The 26,339-nt window shown below is 33.0% G+C and overlaps 4 protein-coding genes across 5 annotated transcripts; all 4 read left to right on the top strand.

Annotated features, from left to right (window-relative positions):
• The first annotated feature begins 4,497 nt into the window (after positions 1-4,497).
• On the top strand, positions 4,498-8,774 carry LOC123902597 (SUMO-conjugating enzyme UBC9-like). The gene is made up of 5 exons (XM_045952364.1): positions 4,498-4,639; positions 4,757-4,835; positions 6,615-6,742; positions 7,105-7,209; positions 8,373-8,774. Exons 2-5 carry the CDS (start codon positions 4,766-4,768, stop codon positions 8,514-8,516), a joined length of 447 nt encoding a protein of 148 aa, XP_045808320.1. The 5' UTR covers positions 4,498-4,639; positions 4,757-4,765; the 3' UTR covers positions 8,517-8,774.
• On the top strand, positions 4,530-19,211 carry LOC123902598 (ubiquitin-conjugating enzyme E2 10). 2 transcript variants are annotated; one of them, XM_045952366.1, is made up of 5 exons: positions 4,530-4,639; positions 16,349-16,427; positions 17,344-17,471; positions 17,683-17,787; positions 18,773-19,211. In XM_045952366.1, exons 2-5 carry the CDS (start codon positions 16,358-16,360, stop codon positions 18,914-18,916), a joined length of 447 nt encoding a protein of 148 aa, XP_045808322.1. In that variant the 5' UTR covers positions 4,530-4,639; positions 16,349-16,357; the 3' UTR covers positions 18,917-19,211. The 2 variants fall into 2 exon arrangements, with proteins under 2 accessions (XP_045808322.1, XP_045808321.1); XM_045952365.1 differs by lacking the exon at positions 4,530-4,639 and adding an exon at positions 16,020-16,262.
• On the top strand, positions 9,952-13,590 carry LOC123902599 (SUMO-conjugating enzyme UBC9-like). Its single transcript, XM_045952367.1, has 5 exons — positions 9,952-10,267; positions 10,368-10,446; positions 11,610-11,737; positions 11,932-12,036; positions 13,196-13,590. The coding sequence occupies exons 2-5, from the start codon at positions 10,377-10,379 to the stop codon at positions 13,337-13,339; spliced, it is 447 nt and encodes a 148-aa protein (XP_045808323.1). The 5' UTR covers positions 9,952-10,267; positions 10,368-10,376; the 3' UTR covers positions 13,340-13,590.
• A 2,905-nt stretch (positions 19,212-22,116) lies between the features above and the next one.
• LOC123902600 (SUMO-conjugating enzyme UBC9) lies at positions 22,117-25,337 on the top strand. Its single transcript, XM_045952368.1, has 5 exons — positions 22,117-22,363; positions 22,450-22,528; positions 23,938-24,065; positions 24,410-24,514; positions 24,923-25,337. Exons 2-5 carry the CDS (start codon positions 22,459-22,461, stop codon positions 25,064-25,066), a joined length of 447 nt encoding a protein of 148 aa, XP_045808324.1. The 5' UTR covers positions 22,117-22,363; positions 22,450-22,458; the 3' UTR covers positions 25,067-25,337.
• The last annotated feature ends 1,002 nt before the right edge of the window (positions 25,338-26,339 follow it).

Here is a 26,339-nt window from a genome sequence, read left to right as displayed (position 1 = left end):
CTACTCCTTTTCCTACTTGTTTTATATAACATCCAACCTAATTCTCACACTTCTGATGCTGTCATGAATATACTTGGCCTCATTCATTACATAAATGAAGGCCTTGAAGTGGATTTGGCTGGTATCATCTCTGGTTGGATGAAAGAGATTACCTTGTGTGGCCACCCTGACAAAAACCTTAAGTCCACTGCTGTGCGATCCGACAGTCCTTTGGGTTTCCCGTGCTTAATTATGGGATTGTGTACAGCTAATAGGATACACATTCCTGAAATTGGACGTGAGGAGATTGGGAAGATTGATGATGATTATGTGGATCGGTACTGCAAACCGAAGAGGAGAAGAGCTGCACAACAACCACCACCACCCCCACCACCCCAGGCCTCCACCTCTGCTGTTCATGATCAGAATTTTTATAACCATTTTACTTATTTGTATGATCAGAATGATGCAGGGTATAGAGCCATGAGTGCAATGCAGCAATCTTTCTATAATCAGCACACCGGGCAGTCGGTGATGACACCACAAGATTTCGAAGCCTATGTTGCATGGCCTGAGGTCAGGCCTACTTTTCTCGGAGGGGGTAATGCAGCAGATGCTGAAGCTGCTAATGAAGGAGACAATGCAAGTGAAGGAGAAGCTGGTTCTGATGCATCTATGCAAGAAGGAGATGAAAGTGATGATGGCTCCGAATCTGGTTCGGAGGCCGGTTCTGAATCCGAGTGAAGAAAGCAAGGAGATGGCTGAAAAGCACGCCAAAATGAGTGAACTTTAAAAGCTTTCAGTCATTTAATGTTTAAGTTTTAGTAGTTTATCTTTTGTATTGACTATGTGGAACATGTGGAAGCATGAATGTGTGTCACTTGTTTTGTGTTTTGTTGTGAACATATGATGAATGTTTGAAGTTTAATGCATGATAATTAGTAATTTAATATAGTAGTATGATAGTCTAGTAATGTGAAATATTGTGAATAGCATTTTGAAGAACAAGCTCACATATGTTTGAAATCAAAAGATAGGTTTGTGATAAATCAATGTGTTGAGCATGATAGTCAATTTGTAGAGATATTTGTCAATCTTCTTTGATTAGTGTTCAAAATAGGCTTAGAAACTTAACATGTTTTTGAAATGTGTTACTTGTCCTAAGATGATTCTCACTATTTTTGTTGAACATGATTGAAACTTGTGTTATCCAATCTAGCCAGGTGAGAATGTGTGAACTTTCCATTGTTTACATAAATATGAGAGTGCCGGCAATTGTGTATGCTCATTTGATTTTAGCTTAATCTTGCTGTCACTAATGTGTTTGATGTTGTGGATATGATCAAGGCCTTGTTTCTTTTTGAGTGATAACCACTTAGCCAAATTTAACCTACCCTGTGAGATAGTGATCTTTTGTGTCCCCATTTGAGCCTTAAATTTTGAAAATTGTTTGTTTTATAAACCCTGAAACCAGAAGAAAAGAAAAACAACTACTCTACCCTTGTCTTAGGATAGGAGAGCAAGTGTATTTTTATAAGGGTTATATGATAAAGTTGGGGAGAAGTAGGTTGAAAAATAGATAAATAAATTGGTTGAAAAAAAAAAGTAGTGTTATGGTGATTGAAAAAGAAAAAAAAAAAAATGTATATATGTGAAAAAAATAAAAGAGTTGCTTGACACAATTGAAAGTCAAAAGGAAATGAGAAAAGAAAACAGAATTTTGTGAAAAGTGTCAAAACAAAAGAATCACCACAAATGGAAATAGGGGGAAGAAGAAAGGGAGTGAATGAATCATGAGATGAATTTTGCAGATTTTGTGCTCTCTTATCCTTGAGGCTTTTTGAATCCATAGAAAAACAATGAATTTTTGTAGCCCAGCCCCATTACAAGCTTGATGAAGTCCTTAGTGATCCACAACTGATAGCATGTTTTGTGATTTTGCTTGGATAAATGTTTGAATTGAATTGTTGCATGCACATTGCTTGGATTGAGTTAAACACTTACCCTTGAGAGAAATAATTGTGAGAAATTTGAGATAACACTTGAGTCTTGATTGTTTGATAAGAATGTTGAGAATTTTGCTTAGGCATAGGAATCATTTCATGATCATGCTTTATTTTCTTTGAATGATTTGAGAACTAGTCTTTGAGATGACATTGCTTTACTTGTGCTCTGAGATTTTGAAAACTTTGATTGATTACAAACCCACTCTTTTGAATGAATATTGAGCTTGTTAAAATACCTTTTGTTTGAGGACAAACAAAGTCCTAAGTTGGGGAGATTTGATAAGTGCTAAATATTGGTTAAAATGCATGTTTAAAAAGCACTTATTGAATACAAATCCTTGGAATATAAATCACTTTTGATGTAAATATAGTGTGTACTAAGAAATTGTGCAAGAATTATCAAATCCAACCATTTTGTTAGGTTCATGCTGATATGAGAGAAAAGAAACAAAATTTTGAAGCATTCGCTGCAGCGAGCATGCAGCGAACGAAGGCAGAGAGTTCATAGTACTTGGCGAACACCCAGCGAACCTGCAGCGAACAAACTCGCTACAGCGAAGCCACAGCGAACACAAAGCGAACGAAGGCAGGGAGTCCAAGGTACTTGGCGAACACCCAGCGAGCATGCAGCGAATAAGCTCGCTGCAGCGAACACCTAGCGAGCATAGGATGAGTCACAGCTAAATACACGTGTCAGCAAACCTCTTCAACTAAGCAACTTCTTCGCGTAGCGAACAAGGATTCGCGTAGCGAATAGGCTTTTTTCAGAAGTTTATAAATAGCATTTCAGATCATTTTGTAAAACATCAAGTTAGATAATATCAGATAGAAAAACACTATTTTCATAGATATATCCTGTTAGTGAGGCTTTGAAGGTGAATTCCACACAACTTGAGAAATCAAGCCCAATGGTTTTTCAATCCTTCTCATCTTCACTCTTTTGTAAGTTTATCATGGCTATTCATAGCTAAATCTCTTTTGTTGGGATTGGATGTAATTGAATTATGATCATGAATCTAGTTTAACCTTGCTATATGTGTTTTATTTATCAATCATTATTAGTGATGTCCTTGTTTTCATGCTTTTATTAAAAGATTTAAATGATATAGACATATGTTATTTGAATCAAAGATAGGATAATCACTTGTTAAAATTCAAAGTTTAGACATAGATTTTGAGATTTAATAGTCACTTAAAGTAGTAGAGCTTAATGCTATTTTATCGATTAATGATTCGAGACATCGGAAAGTTAATAGATACAATAGATTTCAAGACATATTCCGGACACGGATATGATCAACGAGTAATACGTGACGATATTGATTGGTAAATGAAATATATATATCAATAGTTAACTGATACATGTGAATGATTTGATGAAAACCAATTCCAACAACTTTTTATCTTAAAAGTTTATCACGCACTTTTATCGCAATTTTATGTTACGAAACCAAATCAACACAAACCCGCACTTAGAATCATGGAATTTGTGTATGTACAATTGATATCGCACTAGTCCCTGTGGATACGATATAACGAAAATACTTACTTTTGTATTTCATCAGTACTGTTGTCAACACCGCTATAAGGTATGTTTGGATTGGTGGTACAAAACGGAATGAAGCGAAATGAAACATAATGAAATGGAGTGGAACGAAGTAAAGATACAATTCCATTGTTTGAATATATTTTATAAATATTCATTCCATTGCATACACTCTAATTTGGAGGGGAAAGAAAATTAGAAGATTGAATGGTATGGGATGGAATGAGTTCCATTGTGTTTCATTCCACTCCATTCATTTTTTGCAAATCCAAACAATGTAACTTAGTTAGTTACCACTTCATTCCATTTCATTCCATCCTTTACCACTAATCCAAACATAGCCATAGAGATTGAGCATATTGAGATGGTTGTTATGGATTCAAAGGTAACCACTTAATTTTTCATATGCACTGCTGTTTTTTGTGTTTAAATGTTCATCTGCAATACTATATTCCTTTTTAAAATGTTCATATGTCATTTGCACTAATGATTTCCTTCTTTAAAGATTATTGATTCAAATGTAAACACTTAACTTTTCATCTGCACTACTATTTTCATATGCACTATGTTGTATCATCTCCACTAACTTACCACGTTCATTAGTGTTTCCTTATTTAGTTGTTCATTTGCGCTAATTTTATTTTTAAAATAATTTAGGATTAAATTATATTTTTATTTTTTACAAAAGGATTAAAATTGTTATGTACAAAAAAAAAAAACTAAAATTCTTAAATTAAAATTTATTATTACACGAATGAAAAAGCATAAAACACCGCCCTCAGATTTTGATAAAGACACCGCCCTTATTTGTAGTCCCTTTTTTCGGCCTTTACAAGATTTCTTCATTGACAAGTCATTCTTTTTCAAGTAAAAAAATACAACAAATAAATAAAGAAATTCCTCTAAAAAATAAATAAATAAAATAATAGCAATGATTAACCACAATAATAATAACCCAAACCCAATCACCGAAAAGAAAAAGTGCATAAATCCCCAAAGCCACGCCAAAATTCATTCTCTTTCTTCAAAATTCACAAACACCTTTCCCTTCATTGATCGCGTTATTCCTCGCAAATTCAAAGGAGGATCTCTCTTGCGTTTTCTCTAGGTAATTGATCGTCATCATCATCTACTTGATCTGTTTTTTCATCTCGCGTTTTCGATCTATTCATGTTTTACGTTTTGATTTTTAGCTGATTATGGATTTGGATCTGATTTTTGTTAGGTTTCCGCCATGGCTTCAAAGCGGATCTTGAAAGAACTCAAGGATTTGCAGAAGGATCCTCCAACTTCTTGCAGTGCTGGTATTTTTTATTTTTATTTTTTTTATATATTTTTACGTTTTTTTTCTTGTTACTTTGATTTTTTGTTGATAAAATAAAATATTAGGTGCTTGTTGTAATTATTTCAATTTTAAGTTTGGTTCTGATTAGTTACATATTGTAAATGCATGTTGAGAATTTTATGTCTTTCGTTTTTGTTTTTGATTGGTTGCAATTTGTTGTATGTATGTCATTTGTCTCACCGTTGTTTAATTTTTCTTCCTTGAAAAACTCGGTATCCGGCTCTGAGAAGGGGGATCAATCCTGCCGTCCACCCGTATAGATTGAACCAATACAGAAAGTGTTTTGTTTGGTTTTGTGATATTGCTGAAAATTTGATTTGTTGGACTTCTATTGGTTTTCATAGTTGGGGGTTTATGTGGGCTTTTGGATTATTTGTATAGTTCTGCTCGATTTCCATTTCATGTGTCTGAAGGTAGGTAGAATGCATATTCTGTAACATCTCTTTGTGCATGTATGAGTTATATTCATTTTTTTGTCATCTGATAGTGATATTGCCTAGATCATGCATTTGTTGTTGGTCCTGCTGTGTGTTTTATGACTAGATTATGCATAAATGGAAGTTGGAGTTGCTGTTGTTGGAACTAATTAATTGTTACCTTACCTGAATCGGAAAAATATTTGATCATTGATATTTTTAAGTGCTGAACATTCTTACTCTTAATTCTTCTTTTGGATTTTCTACAATATATTAATTGCGGCAACCGTGTAGCATGTTTTTGTGTTATTGGCCAAGGAGGATGAAACTATTTTATCAGATAATTAAGTCGCTTAAGAACGCCTTATTTATAAGCATCCAATAATACAATTATAGTCTTTGACAATATCAGTTAACTCTCCAATTTTCATTATCTTTCAATTACACTCCGTAATTTTCTCAGCAATATAAGCTCTAACAACTATAAAGCAGGGAAGTCGACAATAATATTAAATTTCTTTCATGAAATAAGAAACAAAATAAATCTTAAAAGCTGAAAATTCAAAACAATCAGGCGTAGCGACAATAACCTGAAAAGTGAAAAATAGAAAACGCAGTTGCTGAAAAAATCTGTAAAATAGACCCGATATATAATGGAGCATATTCAAGTCTTTTGTGGACCAGGTGAAGACGGGGAAAGGGACGGTGAAGGTGGCTCCGAGAATCGGAATATCATCCCTTAAGCCGTAATTGAAAATCCAATTGGTGTTTTTTAGAAACCCATTCTGCCAGTGTCCCTGAATATTTGGGATTTTAATGCACGAACAGTCAATTTTTTTTTCCTAGGAAAGGAACAGTCAGTGGGAGCTGCTTGCACTACTGGGAGTTCAGAAATGAAAGAAGGGGGTGAAAACGAAAGATAAAGGACAATAATTCTCGAGAGATTAGGTTTTGTTGTTTGTTAGTTTAATGGCAAAATTGCTAGGGAGATGGGATTGAAAGATGGGGGTGATGATGTTTTGGATTTGTGGATAGTAAACTGGACATGAATTTTCAATTGTTTCAGAAAATTGGATAACCCGCATTGTGGTTGAGGAGATACAGGGCAAATCATAATTTGGTAATAAATTATACAGATTCTTTTAACCTTAGGCCAAGTAACCGATTGTTTTGAACAGGCCTAACTGTCAGTATACTAATTGACAATGGGTAATTAATGGGATATTATGTATTAATGTGATATTTGGTACATCATCTGTGCTGGTACTCAGAAAAAAAGCTGTGCTTATATCTTGTTTTGACTTTGTTTTAAAACATTGCAGGTCCTGTTGCCGAAGATATGTTTCATTGGCAAGCAACAATTATGGGTCCTCCAGACAGTCCTTATACTGGAGGTGTTTTCCTAGTTACCATTCATTTTCCTCCAGATTATCCCTTTAAGCCGCCTAAGGTTTGTATGTTAACCGCATGTCTGTTTGTATATTGTCAATCTTAGCTTTCGTCAATTCATTGGTAGTTTATTTTAAAGAATGCTGCCGTGCTTTTCCCTTGTTTTATTGGATTGCTGTATCGTTTAAACATTCTTATCTCGACAGTGATTGAGATCTTATGCATGCCCAATTTTTTTTTTATTTCTTGAAAGGAAAGAGGTCATAAGTTCGCGGTTCTGTTGAAATTATAATTAGGAGTTAGGAATGTATTTTTTGTGTATGAACATATCTATATCTATGTAGCATGCAGACATGAGCACCATATAAGTATGTCTGATCTCTTGAGTCTTGACATCCTTATTCATGGTGATGGATCTTTCAGGTTGCATTCAGGACGAAGGTATTTCACCCAAACATTAATAGCAATGGAAGCATTTGCCTTGATATATTGAAGGAGCAGTGGAGCCCTGCTCTAACCATTTCCAAGGTTTGTTTATCAATTTCTTAGATAGTTAAATAAACCTTCAATCCTTAAAGCATGTTTCCTATTCTCCCAATGCAATCCATATCTAAACCAAGACGCGACTGTTCCATACACTCGATGACAAACGGTGTTTACTGAACAAGGGATTCATCCCAGTGTACTAGTCCCTATTTAATACATTTAATATTCTTTTGTCTTGAATCTTCATGTTTGAATGGTATCTCTTTGAGTGTCAAGCATGGTTATTGTTGTCCTGGAAGTTGAGAGAATAATGTGATTGGGTTGGATTACTCCCATACAAAATATGTTCCTAACTGTATGCTTCCTATTCTACCAATGTATATCCATTTTCCCCTATTCTTACTGTCAACTCAACATTATTTACTGAACAAGGGGCTCATCACAAAATATAATCCTTATTTAATAATTTTATGCTGTGATTTTTGAACTTATGTAAGTAGGTTTTACAGACGTCTAATTATGTTTTATCATCTTGCCACATTATAACGGTACTTCTTAAAATTTGTTTACACTGTGACAAGATAGAAAACCATGTAATACCTACTTTATAAACACTTAGGTTGTTAAACTCTACCTAGTTATTAATCTCTTGAAGTTTAGAGTTGGTTTTCATGAAGTTAGCGTCTAGTTTTAAACAGCACCCGTGCAAGGAGTTTCATAATACAATAACTAAAAAAAATCTTAAAGGATGTTCCTTAGTCTTGATGTCCACCAGTATCTACCGAATTGTGGAATTCACCGAAATGTATTTGTCCCTACTTTATAATTTATATGCAAAGAATCTTGAATGGCTGTTTTGCTTGAAGTTTGGCATAATGTTGTTTAGTAGAGAGTAGTCTTTGATGTTCAGTTGAGAGTTGAAGTTTGGCATAATGTTGTTCAGTAGAGAGAGAGTAGTCTTTGATGTTCCGTTGAGAGTCTTGATGTCCACCAGTATCCGCCGAACTCCGGGATTCACCAAAATCCACTTATCCCTACTAATGTAATTTTTATGGAAAGAATCTCGAATGACTGTTTTGCGCTAAGTTTGTCATAATGTTATTCAGTACAGAGTACACCAATAACTCTACACGTATCCTCCTGATATGTTGTGGAGTTAAATCTAATCATTATTTACATTATTTTTATTTCTTTGACATCTATAGGTGTTGCTCTCTATTTGTTCCTTGTTGACGGACCCAAATCCCGATGATCCTTTGGTTCCTGAAATTGCTCATATGTACAAGACAGATAGGAACAAATATGAGTCAACTGCAAGAAGCTGGACCCAGAAATATGCCATGGGCTAATATGGTATGTGTGAGGGAGAGCCACTTTTAAGTGTCTTGGCCTAACAGCCTTTGTATGAAAAATTGTCGTCTTCAATAGTTCAATTAAGGCCCCTCTAGTTGAGAATGAATTGGGGGAGCCATTTCTTATGTTGTTGCAAAGCTACTTCTAGAACAATGGAATGTAACCTAATTAAAAGTTTGTCCAATGTGTTAACCAATGTATTAACAGTATCATGATGCACCTAGATATTGTTTGGCTTGTTTACTATTAGCTTATATTTTGATTTTGATTAATAATTAATTAATTTGTAAGAAAAACATTAATTTTTGTTGTTTATCAATCCCTGTTCTATGCAATGACGCCAAAAACTTGTTGAACATGGCAAGTCTGCCAGTATCGTTCACATTAGATCAAATATAAGTTATCGTAGCTTAATCTAATCTATATCTTTTTCTTTAATCAATAACGCCAAAAATACCTTTTTCTTTAAGCTATATCCAAACTTCGAACTTAGATATATGTCTCACAATTCTGTCATCACACACTCATCTTTTTCTAATGGGTGGGATGAGTAGTTCAACTAGTTGAACTAGTTAATGGTTAACAGAGTTGGAGGTACAAAATTCAAGGTCTGACAAAGTGTAAACAACTAATGTAACAATTAATATACTAATAATTTGCAATTTGTTTTTAAAAAAACTCAACTCTTTCTATTGTATTTTTTTCATTCATTTGCCTTCGGAGCTACTGAAAAGATCGTCATAGTTTTGAGAGTCTCCACCTCCTTTACAATACCGTAATCCATCATATCCAACCTTAAAGTGGTTTGGTTAGTCTTATGTAGACCATCTCTTTTACCTAAGGATTGTGATGTGGCGGTTGAATAGAACAACAATCACTTATATTGTCTCATTTACTAGTTATACAAATAGATTTTTAACTTTTTTTTACTTATCCACATGACATAGAGAATAGAGTGGGTGTGCTTATACAAGGATGCGATCTAATAACAATATATTTCTCAAGTTAGGATCCTCTATATTTTTCAAAAAAATGAAAAACTCCATTAGAGAGACATACACATAAAAATTAAAAAACAGGTAGTGAGTTTCATTATCAAGTGAATTCCGTCATCATTTAATATTTTTAAAATAATTTAAACTTATTTGTGGCTATCTTTAAATAGAACTTTCTATTTCCATTGAAAAATAGAAAGAATCCTAATAGGTCATGAGTTCGATCTCAAACTCATTGTAAATCAAAAAAAAAAAATTAAAAAATTTACTTTTATATAAAAAAAATAATATACTTATTAATTTAAGAAATATTTGACCTATACTATTTCCAAATAAAATTTTATAAATTTTTAAACAATATCTTTAATAATTAATACTACATATTTTAGCATTTTTCTTGCTAAATTGGAAGTTTGGAACCTAGATTCAATGCATCAATCATCACAAAATAGAACAAAGAGCAAGAACCAATATTACCCTCGATTCGTTTCTTCTGTTCTGACCCCCTTCCGCGTGGACAAAACAAAAGTAAAAGATTCCTTCAATAACGAGTCATCGTTTGGAATCTAATTTAATCTAATCTAAATCTAAATAAATACAATTATCACAATCATTAACACCAATTAATAATATCTCATTCCCAAAATTTCAAAAAAGCACCAACACCATTTATTTATATCCAACAACTCCTTTTCATTCGTTCTTCAATTCCTTGCAAATTCAAAGGAGGATCTCTCTTGCGTTATCTCTAGGTAATCAATCATAATCATCATCATCATCTACGATTTTCTGTTTTCGATCTATTCGTTTTGATTTTTAAGCTGGTTTTTGTTTTCGATCTGTTTTTGTTAGGTTTTTGCTATGGCTTCAAAACGGATATTGAAAGAACTCAAGGATTTGCAGAAGGATCCTCCAACTTCGTGCAGTGCTGGTATATATATTTCTTTTTTTTATTTTATTTTTTTAATTTTGATTGATATTTTTATGTATATTTTTTTTGCTCTTTTTCAATTGGAATCATATATTTGCTGCTTATTTTTTGTTATTAGATCAATTTTAAGTTCGATTCAGGTGTGTTTATAGTTTGTGATTTGTTGATAAATTAAAATATTGTAACTTCATGTTGAGAATTTTATGTTTTTCGTTTTTGTTTGAGATTGTTAATTGTTTTAATTGGTTGTAGTAGATGTTATTTGAGATTGGTTTTACTTTCATCTTTGGATTCGGGCCTTTTCAGATAAACAACTTAATTTGCCACCTATAGCATATACGCTAGTTATGATAAGTGCTTATGTATAAGCCATTTTTACTATTAGAGATAAGATAAAATTATTTTTTCATATAAGCTGTTTTCACAAGCTATTTTGGAGAACTTATGAAAATAAGTTGAAAACAACATACGAACATGTTATAAGCTGCTTTCATAAGTTCTCTCAAGCAGTCTCACAGGTGCTTATGTCGGGAGATAAGCTCAAATAAGCTGATTCAAATAGTCCCTAGGACAGTGTTTGTTTTGTTCTGTGTGGGGGCGGTTATCGGATTCCACGATGTTGCTGAAGAGTGGATTTCTTTGACTTTTATATGTTTTCATAGATTGTTGTCGATTGTGTAGGCTTTTGATTATAGAAGTATCAACCTATATTCATCTCTTTTTACTTGGCAATGCTATTGCTTAAATTATGAATCTGTTGGTGCTGTTGTGTGTTATGTGACCAGATTCTGCAGAAATGGAAGTTGTAGTTGCTGTAGTTGTGTACTGATTGATGTTTTGAATTTACATATTGTATTTGGACTATGGTCCAGTCATTACCTGAATCAGGAAAATATTTAATCATGGATATTTTTCAGTGCCAAATATTCTTAAACTTATTTCCTATTGTGTATATAGCAATTGCAATTTTTTTTTAGAAGTGGCCATGTATGATGAAACTACTTTATCTGATAAGTTAATTTATCTGTATGCCAATTTACATGATGAGTAGTGGGATATTATGTAGCGCCATGTCATTTTAGGTACACTATTTGTGCTGGCATGAAGAACAATTTATGCTTATATTGTTGTTTTGACTTTGTTTCATACTCAATACATTGCAGGCCCGGTTGCTGAAGATATGTTTCATTGGCAAGCAACAATTATGGGTCCTTCAGACAGTCCGTATTCTGGAGGTGTTTTCCTAGTTTCTATTCATTTCCCTCCAGATTATCCCTTTAAGCCACCCAAGGTTTCTATTTCTATCCCATGTCTGTTTCTGTATTGTCGATTAAAGCTGTTTTCATTTCTTGCTAGTTTATTTTATAGAATACTGCTTTGCATTTTCCCTTATTATTTTGGATTGCTTCTTTGTCATTTAAGCATTCATTTATTGACAAATTCAGTATGAATGAACATATCTATGCATGGTGATTGATCTTTCAGGTTGCATTCAGGACGAAGGTATTTCACCCAAACATTAACAGCAATGGAAGTATTTGCCTTGATATATTGAAGGAGCAGTGGAGCCCTGCTCTAACCATTTCCAAGGTCTGTTTTATCAATTTATTAGATAGTGAAATAAACCTTCATTCCTTAAAGTATGTACCCTATTCTTCCAATACAATCCATATCTAAACCAAGCCGTGATTGTTCCGTACACTTGATGACAAATGGTGTTTACCAAACAAGGGATTCTTCGCAGTGTACTAGTCCCTATTTATTACATTCAATATTCTTTTTGCCTTGATATTTGAAGGGCATCTCTTTTTGCATGTCAAGGGATTCATCGCACCATACTAGTCCCTATTTATTACATCTAATATTCTTTTGAATGGCATCTCCTTATACATTTAATATGTATAATATGTAGTATAAGAATATATGCTTACTAATGCAATCCATTTTCCCCTATTCTTACTGTCAACATTATTTACTGAATAGGGGGGAATCGTCACAACATATAATCCCTATTTAATAATTTTATGCTGTGAATTTTGAACTTATGCAAGCAGGTTTTACACAGACGTCTAATTATATTTTGTCATCTTGCCACATTATATCGTTACTTCTTAAAATTAGTTTACACTGTGACAAGATAGAAAACCATGTAACACCTAATTTATAAACACCTGAAGTTGTTAAACTCTACCCTGTTATTAAACACTTGAAGTTTAGAGGATGGCTTTCATGAAGTTTGGCTAGTTTTACACAACACCGTGCAGGGAGTTTCATAATACAATAACTAAAAAAATTCTTAAAGGATCCCTACTTTATAATTGTGGAATTCATTGAAATCTACTTGTCCGTACTTTATAATCTATATGCAAAGAATCTTGAATGGCTGTTTTGCTTGAAGTTTGGCATGATATTGTTTAGTAGAGAGTAGTCTTTGATGTTCAGTTGAGAGTTGAAGTTTGGCATAATGTTGTTCAGTAAAGGGAGTAGTCTTTGATGTTCAGTTGAGAGTTGAAGTTTGGCATAACGTTCCTTAGTCTTGATGTTCACCAGTATCTTTCGAACTCTGGGATTGACCAAAATGCACTTATCCCTACTATGTAATTTTTATGCAACTAATCTTGAATGGCTGTTTTGCTTGAAGTTTGGCATCATGTTATTCAGTACAGAGTACAACAAAAACTTTTCATGTATCCTGATATAGTTGTGGAGTTGCATCTAATTATTATTTTTATTTCTTTGACATCTACAGGTGTTGCTCTCTATTTGTTCCTTGTTGACAGACCCAAATCCCGATGATCCTTTGGTTCCTGAAATTGCTCATATGTACAAGACAGATAGGAACAAATACGAGTCAACTGCAAGAAGCTGGACCCAGAAATATGCCATGGGCTAATATGGTATTTGTGAGGGAATGCCACTTTTATAGTGTCTTGGCCTAACAGCCTTTGTATGAAAAATTGTCTGTCTTCAATAGTTCAATTAAGGCCCCTCTAGTTGAGAATGAATTGGGGGAAACCATTTCTTATGTTGTTTGTATTGCAAAATGCAAAAGCTACTTCCAGAACAATGAAATGTAGCCTAATTAAAAATTTGTTCAATGTGTTAACCAATGTATTAAAACTTAAAAGTATCATGATTCACCTAGATATTGTTTGGCTTGGCTTATTTACTATCAGCTTTGGTTTTTGATTGATAATTAATTTGTAAGAAAAACATTCATTTTTATTGTTTATCAATCAATCCTTGTTCTATGCAATGGCGTGACAAACTTGTTGAACATGGGAAGTCTACCAGTATCATACAGATTAGATCAAATCTATAATTCATCCTAGCTTAATCTAAAGTTCTTAGCTCATCATGGCTGGAACTTTGCAAACGATTTGTTGACATTAACTATCATACCCATTTTATAAGACCTCATTTGATTAAATGTACTATTCATATGTTTTGTTTTGGCCGTATTTTTCTAAATGTATATAAATGTAAATATTATCATATAAGAACTTTTTTGATTTGTTTCGATGAATATTTTTACAATATCAAATTTCTATAATTTTTACTAATAGAGAATTGATATTATTCGCAATCAAAATTATGTATTGACATACGTACAGTTGTCAATGAGTTCTTATATTTTGGGACGGGGGAGTAACTTGGAACGAGTACTTTACATGCCAATTCAATGAATATGGATCCATTGTAGTCAAAAAAACTAGAATGGCGTGCACCATTTGAAAAAGGATTTACATATGCAGATTGAGATGGATGTTCTACGGTCAATCTCTTGTTATTATATTATTATTATTATTATTATTATTATTATTATTATTATTATTATTATTATTATTGACGGTGTCAACCTCTGGTTATTGTGTTCTTATTGGAGGAAATTTTATTTCTTGGAAAAGTAAAAAACAAATTGTTGTTGCTAGATCTAGTGCAGAAGTTGAATATTGAGCCATGGCTCTCAACTACATGTGAACTAATTTGGTTGAAATAACTTCTCGATGAGTTAAAGTTTCGAAAGTCTGAATCAATGTGTCTAATTTGTGATAATCAGATAGCTTTACATATTGCATCTAATCCAGTCTTCCATGAATGTACAAAGTATAGAGTTTAATAGTGAGAAAATTCTTTTAGGTCTTATAGTTACTTCCTTTTTGAACTTAAATCCTTTAGGGGTCCGAGGGGGTAAAGCTTTATGCACCATACATAAATACCCCAGATTGCTTAGTGCACCCCGCAAATTGCTTTGCGCCCCCCAGATTTCTAGTGCGCCCCCCAGTTTTTTTTTTTTAAATGATTAATTTTGATTAATTGAATTTTAGTTTATTGATTAAGGATAATTTTCAGAGTATTATGTATGGTTAAATGTTTTAGTAGTTAGTTTTAAACTAAAATCATTGCAAAACCATTTTGCCGTGGAATGGTTTCAGAGATATGTACACCAAAATCATTAGATGTACTTAATAGTTTTTATGTTAATTGTGATAAATTAAACCATAATTACAGTACATCTTTTAGTATGTAATTTTAAATTAGAATATGGCTATATAATCATCCAACACAATTAATTTAAAAATGGGTTCTTATAGTATGTACTTCAAAGGAACAAAAGTAATTATTTAATTGGAAATGGGGGGCGCGCTAGAAATCCGTGGGAGGAAAAAAAATTGGGGGGCGCACTAGGAAAAAAATGGGACGAAAAAAAACTGGGGGTGCGCAAGAAAATTTGGGGGGCGCGCTAAGCAATCTGGGCGGCACGTTAGACAATTTTCATTATTTATGCATGGTGGTGCATAAGGAAAAAACTTATGCACCATAACCACTCCCGATCCGAGTATAGCTTGATGCATATAATATATATGCACCAACTTGAGGGGGTTAACATCTGCAGGAATTTAAGATATATTTTGGTGAGAATATCTCTCTAAGATTAGGCTTGTTAGTTTATTCATCCCCATATTTAAAGGATTTGATTTATGTTAAATGTATTCACTTGCTTATAAATAACAATAGACCGATAGTATTTAAAGCGATTCAAACTATCTAACTTAGTTGTAGTAGATTGATTGTTGTGAATAAATTGTCATGTGATTGTTTGAGTAAGAAAAATAATTATAATAATATTATTTTATTACTTCACCTGGAACATTCAAAGTCGCAAGATTACAAGTTTGTATGTTGATGAGGAGTGTGGAATATACTCTATCTTTGTATTTCTAATTTAGTTGTATTTCACCCTTTTTGTTGTTCATTTAGTTCTTCTATCATTTATTCTCTCGTATATAAGGTATTGAACTATTTGAAGAATATGAATTTCTGGATCGATGGAGTTTTTGATCTAACAACAAGATTTAAATCTAATCCATATTAGTGTTGAACTTGGTAGGAAGGACCACGGTTCGATCGCTCGCAACTGTGATCGGGATGAGGCTAAAACCAGAACTGACCCGAATCAGATTAAACTAAATAGTTTTATTTTTTAATAGTTTGACGATTTTCAAACAAAAACCCACCGATTCTCAACCCTAATATCGAATACCAAATTAAAAATAAAATAAAAATGAACACAAAATAATACAATGAACAAGCACCGTATAATGCATTGGGTTCGTTTCTTCCGCGTGGACCTACGTAACGTTAGATTCCTTCAATAACGAGTCATTAAAAACAATTAATATTATCTCCCAATCACAAAATTTCTAAGCACCAACAACACCATTTATATTCAACAACTCGTTTTCTTTCTTTCTTCGATTCTTTGCAAATTCCTTGCAAATTCAAAAGGAGGATCTCTCTTGCGTTTTCTCCTGGTAACCAATCATATCTACGATTATCTGTTTTCGATCTATTTGTTTTGATTTTTAGCTGATTTTTGTTTTCGATCTGTTTTTGTTAGGTTTTTGCTATGGCTTCAAAGCGGATCTTGAAAGAACTCAAGGATTTGCAGAAGGATCCTCCAACTTCATGCAGTGCTGGTATACTTTTTTCATTTTTGTGTATATTTTTTGCGTTTTTTTTATAACTGGAATTGAATATTTGGTGGCTGTTTTTTGTTGCTGGATTCAATATAGTTTGTGATTTGTTGATAAATTACTTCATGTTGAGAATTTTATGTTTTTCGTTATTGATAAGTGCTTATGTATAAGCCATTTTTATAATTGATGATAAAATAAAATTATTTTTTTGTATAAGCTATAAGCTGTTTTCACAAGCTATCTTGGAGAACTTATGAAAATAAGTTGAAAAGAACTTGTGAACATAAGTTCTCTCAAAGTTTCATAGGTGCTTATGTCAGGAGATAAGCTCAAATAAGCTAGTTCAAATAGGCCCTAGGACAGTGTTTGTTTGGTTCCATGCGGGTGCAAAGTTATAGGATTCCACGATGTTGCTGAAGAATGGATTAATCGGACTTTGACATGTTTTAATAAAATTGGTGTCTATGTAGGCTTTTGATTATAGAAATATCAAGCTATATTCATCATTTCATCTCTTTTTACTTGCCTATGCTATTGCTTAAATTATGCATCTGTTGGTGCGGTTATGTGTTATGCATCTGTTTTAAATTTTTATATTATATCTGGACTGTGGTCTAGTCATTGCCTGAATCAGGAAAATATTTAATCATGTATATTTTTCACTTCAGTGCCAAATATTCTTAAACTTATTTCCTAATTTGTATAATAGCAATTACAATTTTTTTGTAGAAGTAGCTATGTATGATGAAACTACTTTTACAGATAAAGTTAATTTATCTGTATGCCAATTGACATGAATAGTAATGGGACATTATGTAGCGCCCTGTCATTTTAGATACAATATTTGTGGTGGCACGAAGAAAAATTTGTGCTTATATTCTTGTTTTGACTTTGTTTCATAATCAATACATTGCAGGCCCGGTTGCTGAAGATATGTTCCATTGGCAAGCAACAATTATGGGTCCTGCAGACAGTCCATATGCTGGAGGTGTTTTCCTAGTTACTATTCATTTCCCTCCCGATTATCCCTTTAAGCCACCCAAGGTTTGTATTTATATATCATGTCTGTTTCTGTATTGTCGATTATAACTGTATTCAATTCTTGCTAGTTTATTTTAAAGAATGCTGCTTTGCATTTTCCCTTATTTTGTTGGATTACTTCTTTGTCATTTAAGCATTCATTTATTGACAATAATTATGATCTTACACATTCAGTATGTATGAACTTATCTATGCATGGTGATTGGTCTTTCAGGTTGCGTTCAGGACGAAGGTATTTCACCCGAACATTAATAGCAATGGAAGCATTTGCCTTGATATATTGAAGGAGCAGTGGAGCCCTGCTCTTACCATTTCCAAGGTTTGTTTTATCAATTTATTAGGTAGTGAAATAAACGTTCATTTCTTAAATTGTGTTTCCTATTCTCCCAATACAATCCATATCTAAACCCAGATGTTATTGTTCCATGCACTTGATGACAAATGGTGTTTATCAAACAAGGGATTCATGGCAGTGTAGTAGTCCCTATTTATTACATTTAATATTCTTTTGTCTTGATGCTTGCTTGGCATCTCTTTATGCATGTCAAGGGCGCAGTGTACTAGTCTCTATTTATTACATCTAATATTCTATTGAATAGCATCTCTTTATACATTTAATATGTTCCTAAATGTATGCTTACCAATGCAATTGATTTTCCCCTATTCTTACTGTCAACATTATTTACTGAACAGGGGGCTCACCACAACATATAATCCCAATTTAATAATTTTATGCTATGAATTTTGAACTTATGTAAGCAGGTTTTACGCAGACATCTAATTAAATTTTATCATCTTGCCAAATTATAACGTTACTTCTTAAAATTTGTTTACACTGACAAAATAGAAAACAAATATAACACCTACTTTATAAACACTTGAATTTGTTAAACTCTACCTAGTTATTGAACTCTTGAAGTTTAGAGGTTGGTTTTCATGACGTTTGGCATAATATTTCTTACTATCATTCCTTAGTCTTGATATCCACCAGTATCTGCCGAACTGTGGGATTCACCAAAATGTACTTATCCCTACTTTGTAATTTATATGCAAAGAATCTCTAATGGCTGTTCTGCTTGAAGTTTGGGCATAATGTTGTGCAGTATAGAGTTCAGACTTATACTGAATGCAGTTAATATAAATCGCGTAACTTTTTCTGATATTTTTTATAATCGCCAATTAAAAGGAAATCTTTTTTCAATTTTTGTTATTTATAGCTATTCACATGTATCCTGATATGGTTGTGGAGTTACATTACATCTAATCATTATTTACATTGTTTATTATTTTGGTGACATCTATAGGTGTTACTCTCTATTTGTTCCTTGTTGACGGATCCAAATCCCGATGATCCTTTGGTTCCTGAAATTGCCCACATGTACAAGACAGATAGGAACAAATATGAGTCAACTGCAAGAAGCTGGACCCAGAAATATGCCATGGGCTAATATGGTATGTGTGAGGGAGAGCCACTTTTACTTAAAGTGTCTTGGCCTAACAGCCTTTGTACGAAAAATTGTCGTCTTCAATATTTCAATTAAGGCCCTTGGAGTTGAGAATGAATTTGGGGAACCATTTCTTATGTTTGTATTGCAAAATGCAAAAGCTACTTTTTGCACAATGAAATGTAGCCTAATTTAAAGTTTGTTCAATGTGTTAACCAATGTATTAACAGTACCATGATGCACCTAGATATTGTTTGGCTTGTTTACTATCATCTTATATTTGGTTTTTGATTGATAATTAATTTGTAAGAAAAACATTAATTTTTTAGTATCGTTTATCAATCAATCCCTGTTCTATGCAATGGCGTGAAAAACTTGTTGAACATGGGAAGTCTACCAGTATAGTACAGATTAGATCAAATCGAATTCTTCCTAGCTTAATCTAAAGTTCTTAGCTCATCATGGCTGGAACTTTGTAAAGGATTTGTTGACATAAACTATCATGACTCGGTACGAGTACTTTACATGCTGTGCTTTGAAAATTGGTCCACTGTAGTTAAAAAAATGTGTGCAGTTACAGTCAGAATGATGTGGACCGTTTGGTATCACAATAGGTGTGCTAGAATTTCGGCGATCTACCGTGATTTTTCAATAACTGCATAATGTAGCTTCTGTAAAATTACGGTGGATCATCGTGATTCTGATACATTTCCTATTATATTAAACATAAGCCTAGACATAGAAATCCAACAACTCAAATTGAGTGTCAAATGGATTTCGAGGATCCTGAAATAATTACTGTCAAAACATAAACCATACTCCTATATACACAATTGTTTATGTTGGAAAAAATGTGTCATTGTAACATTGCATCTTCCAAGGCAATTTAATTCGTTGTTGCAACAACTCGAATTGAGTATGCATTGACATTAGTGGGTCTTATATTTCTCCCTGACAGGACAAAGAAATAGGAAGGGATGGTTCTTTCATTGCATTGATAGAAGTCTAATCGGAAAAACTCTATAACTTTGAGAAGAGAATCGTTGGTTTGACCGAACTATGTGGGAAAATGGACCTTCTTTTCTTTCTTTGATTTTCAACAAGCATTTTTTGAAAGTAACAATTCTATTTATTATGTTTGGTTTAGGAAAACTTGCTTAGTCTACATATATTTCTAGTGGATGTTACATGTTAACTTAACCGACACATCATCATACAAGTGTATGTCAATCTTGGTCTCATTGCATTACTCAAGACTTAGCCCTGGAAGCAACCTTTGCTATTATTTTTTTATAAGCAACCTTTGTTAATGCATTGACAAACTCTATTTGCTTGTCCCAACAAAAACTCAACTTTATATAGTTTGTGTTGCTTGATAATAGTTGTCAAACTCTTGAATAATACTCCTCCGGTCCTTTTTATAAGCAACACTTAGGGCAAAAAATTTGGTTCTTTTTATAAGAAACTTTAATTAATTTTTAAATATTTTAAATGTTCAATTTCACTTATGCCCTTATTTATTATGAGAGAGAATTTAAAAATAAGTAAGATAGTTGAATAAAGAGTAATTACATAAGGGTATTGTTGGACATAAATTTGGTATTTATCAATTAAATATAATTGGTGGGTCCAATATTTATTTGAAGGTTATTGTTAAAATAAAACTTTCAAATGAAAATGTCGAAGTTCCTATCATGTCGAAACGGAAGAGAGTCTCGAAGGCTTTGGAAGGCGCGCTTGTGGTTGGTTTGTCAAGAACCTGTCGAAGTCGCAGAACGAGTCAAAGGGCAAGTTGGGCCAGGCCCAAAAGAAGCAACAACGGCCCAATAAATATTGGAGCTCGCTGAAGAAATGAGGATCGAAAGTGGAGAACGTGGGTCGACGTGGCAGATCGAAGAACGTCCAGATGATCAAGAAGCAGTTACCACTTTGTTTTAGAATTTATAGCAGTTTTTCATTCAGAACTGGGGTCACAAAATTTATACAAAACACTCTCTCTAAAATTCTAATTACTCAGCGATCGAACGAAAGGAATTGCGAGGAGAAATGTATGTTTTGTGAACCATCTTTATTTGTAATTGCTTTTCATTCAATGCAATTTACTTTTTAGCAATGTTCTTTAGTTTTCATTGATGTTTACTCTTGAAACTGCTGTTTCGAGGCGATTCGAAGTAGCTATTTCAATAACTGTTTGCAAAAGATTTTATTCTTGATTGTTTGTTTTCCTTGTAAACGAACAATCAAACATTTTCTTAAATAAACCAAACACAAAATTGTCCCGAGATTTACTAGTTGATCTCGCGAGTTTAAATACTTAACCTAGCGGTTGTTTATCAAATTTCCACGTAAACAAATTGGTACGCCCAGTGGGACTGGTTTTGTGTTTGTTTAAAATATTTTGTGTATTGTGGAATGAGAAACTTATTGTCTGTTTATAACTTTCGATAGGTTATGGTTAGAACTACTCAAAGATATAACTCTAGTAAAAATCAAAGTTCTAGTGCAATGAGTAGTGATGCAAGTTCTAGTGGTGGAGTCGATCCCCCCCACAGAGTATTAAATAAAAATAACTATGTTAAATGTGCTTCATTGGTCTGTGTGATTTTTTCAAAGTGTTTCTTATTTTTTTTGAACAGGTCAAAGTGTTCCTTATAAAAAGGACTGGAGGGAGTAATAGAACTTTGAACCCTGCAGTGTACGGAATTAACCTAATATGTAATAAAAAAAAATAATAATTGTAACATGAAAAATTAGTTCAAATTTATTGAAAAATAGGGTTAACATATTAGGATTCCTAGCTTTTATTACGATTGAACTACACACTCTAGTGGTTGAAAGACTTTATTGTAAGTAAGATATGCAAGTTCCATTATCATTATAGACAAATTTGTATTTTTTTAATAGGGTTAAATATGTTTTTGGTCCCTATAGTTTCACAAAATTTTCGTTTTAGTCCCTAAAGTTTCACAATTTTAATTTTTTTTCTTCTGCGGTCATGTTTAGTACATTATATGAATCTCTATTACAAAAGTTTAATTTTTTTTTTTTAACAAGAGATGAATTAAATATGATTTTTTTTTGTTTTTTCACATAAAAAATCATAAATAATTCATCTTATGTTAAAAAAATCTAAATTTTTATCGAAAATGTTCTTATAATATTATAAACATGAATATAAAAGATCATTCACATTGTGAAAGTATACAACATCTTACGCAAGGATAGTTTAGACTTATTCGGAACAATCGATTTTGTGATATTTTTATGGGTCCAATTATTTTTCAAAACTATTATTATATTCCCATATAAAAGAAATTAATATATTATCTCCCAATCACAAAATTTCAAAAAAGCACCAAATACCATTTATTTATATTCAACAACTCGTTTCCATTCGTTCTTCGATTCTTTTGCAAATTCAAAGGAGGATCTCGCTTGCGTTTTCTCTTGGTAATCAATCAATCATATCAACGATGATCTGTTTTCGATCTATTCATATATTTAGCTGTTTTTTGATTTCGATCTGATTTTGTTAGGTTTTTGCTATGGCTTCAAAGCGGATCTTGAAAGAACTCAAGGATTTGCAGAAGGATCCTCCAACTTCATGCAGTGCTGGTATATTTATTTTATTTTGATTGTTATTTTTTGTATATTTTTTGCTCTTTTTTAACTGGTATTGAATATTTGGTGCTTGTTTTTTTTGTTACTGCTTTCAATTTTAAGTTCGGTTTGGGTGTGTTTATAGTTTGTGATTTGATGATAAATTACAAGATTGTAACTTCATTTGAGAATTTTATGTTTTTGTTTGAGATTGCTTTTAATTTGTTGTAGTAGATGTTGTTTGAGATTGGTTTTACTTTCATTTGTGGATTAGGGGACTGTTTGGATAAGCAACATAATTTGCAGCATATCCTATGGATTGCATTCGTAGGTACTAGGTAGTGGGTGGTTTTTTTTTCTCGCTTTAGACTATCGGGCCAAGTATTGTACTTAATCCCGAGTTTTGGGTGTAGTACCATTTGTACTTTCTCCGTTGTATCTTTGCATTATATTTATATATATACAATATTCTCTTGCTGTTCAAAAGGAAAAACTTAATTTGCAGCATAAGTTCTTGTCATGATAAGAGCTATGTATAAGCAATTTTTTTTGTGTTAACCCTCGGGCTGGTAATCCAGAGTTCGGCCACGAGGTATGTAAAGTCTGGCCAAAAAAGAAAGTGTTTATGTATAACTTATAAGCTATTTCTATAACAAAAGATATAATATAATTATTTTTCGTATAAGTTATAAACTGTTTTTACAAACTATCTTGGAGAACTGATGAAGAATATGTCGTAAGTTGTTTTCATAAGTTTTCACAAATAGTCCCACCAATGCTTATATAAACTCAAACTGTCAAACAAATCCAAACAAGCTCTAGGATTTTGTTTGTTTGGTTTCATGCTGGCGCGAGGTTATAGGATTCCATAATGTTGCTGAAGAATATGGATTAAGTGGAATTTATATGTTTCCGTCGTTTAGTGTCTATTTAGGCTTTTTTGGATTATAGAAATATCAAGCAATATTCATCTCTTTTTACCTGACAATGTTATTGCTTAAATTATGCATCTGTTGTGCTTTTGTGTGTTTTGTGACCAGAAATTGCAGTTGCTGTTGTTGTGGACCGTGGTCCAGTTTTTGCCTGAATCAGGAAAATATTTGATCATGGATATTTTTCAGTGCCAAATATTCTTAAACTTATTTCCTATTTTGTAATTGACATAACTAGTTGTGGCAACTAGCAGTTATGTGCAATTTTTTTTGTATAAGTGGTTATGTACGATGAAACTACTTTATTGACTATGTTGCTTAAGATCACTTAATTTCGGATGAGTTAATTTATCTGTATACCAATTGACATGATGAGTAATAGGACATTATGCAGTACTTTGTCATTTTAGGTACACTATTTGTGCTGGCACGGAGAATAAAATCTGTGCTAATTTCTTGTTTTGATTTTGTTTCAAATTCAATACATTGCAGGTCCTGTTGCCGAAGATATGTTTCATTGGCAAGCAACAATTATGGGTCCTCCAGACAGCCCTTACTCTGGAGGTGTTTTCCTAGTTACTATTCATTTCCCTCCAGATTATCCCTTTAAGCCTCCCAAGGTTTGTATTTTCTATCTCATGTCCGTTCTCTATTGTTGACTATAGTTATTTTCAGTTCTTGCTAGTTCATTTTAAAAAAATGTTGCTTTGTATTTTCCCTTATTTTGTTGGATTGCTTCTTTGTCATTTAAGAATTCATTTATCGACAATGACCTGGATCTTACACATGCTCAATTTCGTTTCTTGAAATGGAAAAGGTCATAAGTGTGTTGTTAAGTTGAAAATTTTAGTTAGGACTATATTCATTCACAATGTATGAACGTGTGACAGTCATGAACTCAATATAACTACATATGTTCTCTTGCACATGCTTAATTGCTTATGCATGGTGATGGACCTTTCAGGTTGCATTCAGGACAAAGGTATTTCACCCAAACATTAATAGCAACGGAAGCATTTGCCTTGATATACTAAAGGAGCAGTGGAGCCCTGCTCTAACCATTTCCAAGGTTTGTTTATCGACTTGTCAGATAGTGAGACAAGCCTTCATTCCTCAAAATATGTTTCATATTCTTCCAATGTAATGCATTTTTGAGTTACTACTAAGATGTTATTGTTCCTTACTGGACTAGGAATTCATCACAATGTTTTGAACAATAACCTTGAAGGTTGTCCAGTTCCACAATACAACATCAAAAAATAATCCTTAAAGAATGTTCTGAAGTCTTAATGTTGGCATTGTTTACCGAACTGATGGATTCGCCTAATGCACCAAACCCTATTTTATATGGAAAGAATTATGAATGCATATTTGATGCAGTTTTTTTACATAGCTACAATGGTACCTGTATCAGGACCCGGTTATGGATTACATCTAATCGTTATTTACATTTTCATTATTTCTCTGACATCGATAGGTGTTGCTCTCTATCTGCTCCCTGTTGACAGACCCAAATCCCGATGATCCTTTGGTTCCTGAAATTGCTCACATGTACAAGACAGACAAGAACAAGTATGAATCAACTGCAAGAAGCTGGACCCAGAAATATGCCATGGGCTAACGATTAACCAAATGGTATGTGGAGGGAGAGCCATTTTTACTTAAAATGTCTAGGCCTAACAGCCTTTGTATGAAAAATTGTTGTCTTCAATTAAGGTCCCCTCCATTTAAGAATGAATTGGGGAAAATTTCTCATGTTGTTTGTATTATGCAAAAGGCAAAGTGCTACTTTCAAAACAACGAAATGTAACCCAATTAAAAGTTTGTTCAATGTGTTAACCTATGTATTAATAGTTTCATGATACACGTAAGAGATTGTTTGGCTTGTTTTATTATCAGCTTATATTTGTTTTAATAAATAATTAATTATTGTTAAGGAACACATTATTTAGTCAATTCAGACGTTGTGATCGAACTTTATTATGGATTTCTAAGCACATTTTCTGGTCATCTTATCTCTTCCTTATTCGAGCCCGGATTATGGAAGAAGGGCCCGAGACAAAAATATCACCAATTTTATTTTAAATTTTTTACGAGTTTATTAGAGAAACACAATAATCGACCAAGTTTTGTTTTTAACTTTCTTTGATACTAAAATCATACAAAAAAATTGGGCTTCGGCCTTCCATTTAATAAAAAAATTGTACGAAAAACACTTTGAAGTGAAAAATCATACAAAATTGATACCAGTTTTCTTGATAAAATATACACTATTGAAATTATAGGAAGCCTTTCACATTTCAACTTCTCAATAAACGATCAAGAACATTTAATGGAATAACAATAAAACTTACACAATTTATATAGATGAAATAGATAATTTATGGATATTGCTACCTACACTAGTTCCCAGTCATTTCCCCATCCTCCCCCTATCTTGAAATGCAATGAGATCAAGGCCCCTCTCCACATTTACAACACAAAAGGTGTCAAATTGGGTTATTGCAAATGATTACCAAAAAATGAGATCAATTCTGAGGTATAGTGAAAAACACTTTTTGGATCAAATTTTAAGGTTATATTCAAATATCTTGAAATACACCGATCGAAGCACGACGAGGGGGACCAGAAAACGCCTTTCGTTTTCCCCCCTTCGTCGGCCCTTGCCGCCTTCCTTAACAAGTCCTCGAGCCTTCTTCGCGTCGCCTTCTTCATAGAAGCTACTAGGGTCAGGTTGACCCCGAAGACCGAATTCTATGATAGAGAATATTGCTTTAATAAGAATTTGGCCATGAGAGACCAAGTATTGCAAAAGAAAGGGCCTGCTGATAGAGCTGGGCTGGGAGGCGAGACTAGTTAGCTTTCGATAAAATGCCACATTTTAAAAGTATGAA

Source organism: Trifolium pratense, linkage group LG1 (assembly GCF_020283565.1).
Source record: "Trifolium pratense cultivar HEN17-A07 linkage group LG1, ARS_RC_1.1, whole genome shotgun sequence".
Lineage (NCBI taxonomy): Eukaryota > Viridiplantae > Streptophyta > Magnoliopsida > Fabales > Fabaceae > Trifolium > Trifolium pratense.
The sequence above is the reverse complement of the archived record's forward strand: the minus strand, read 5'-3'. Positions and strand labels throughout refer to the sequence as shown.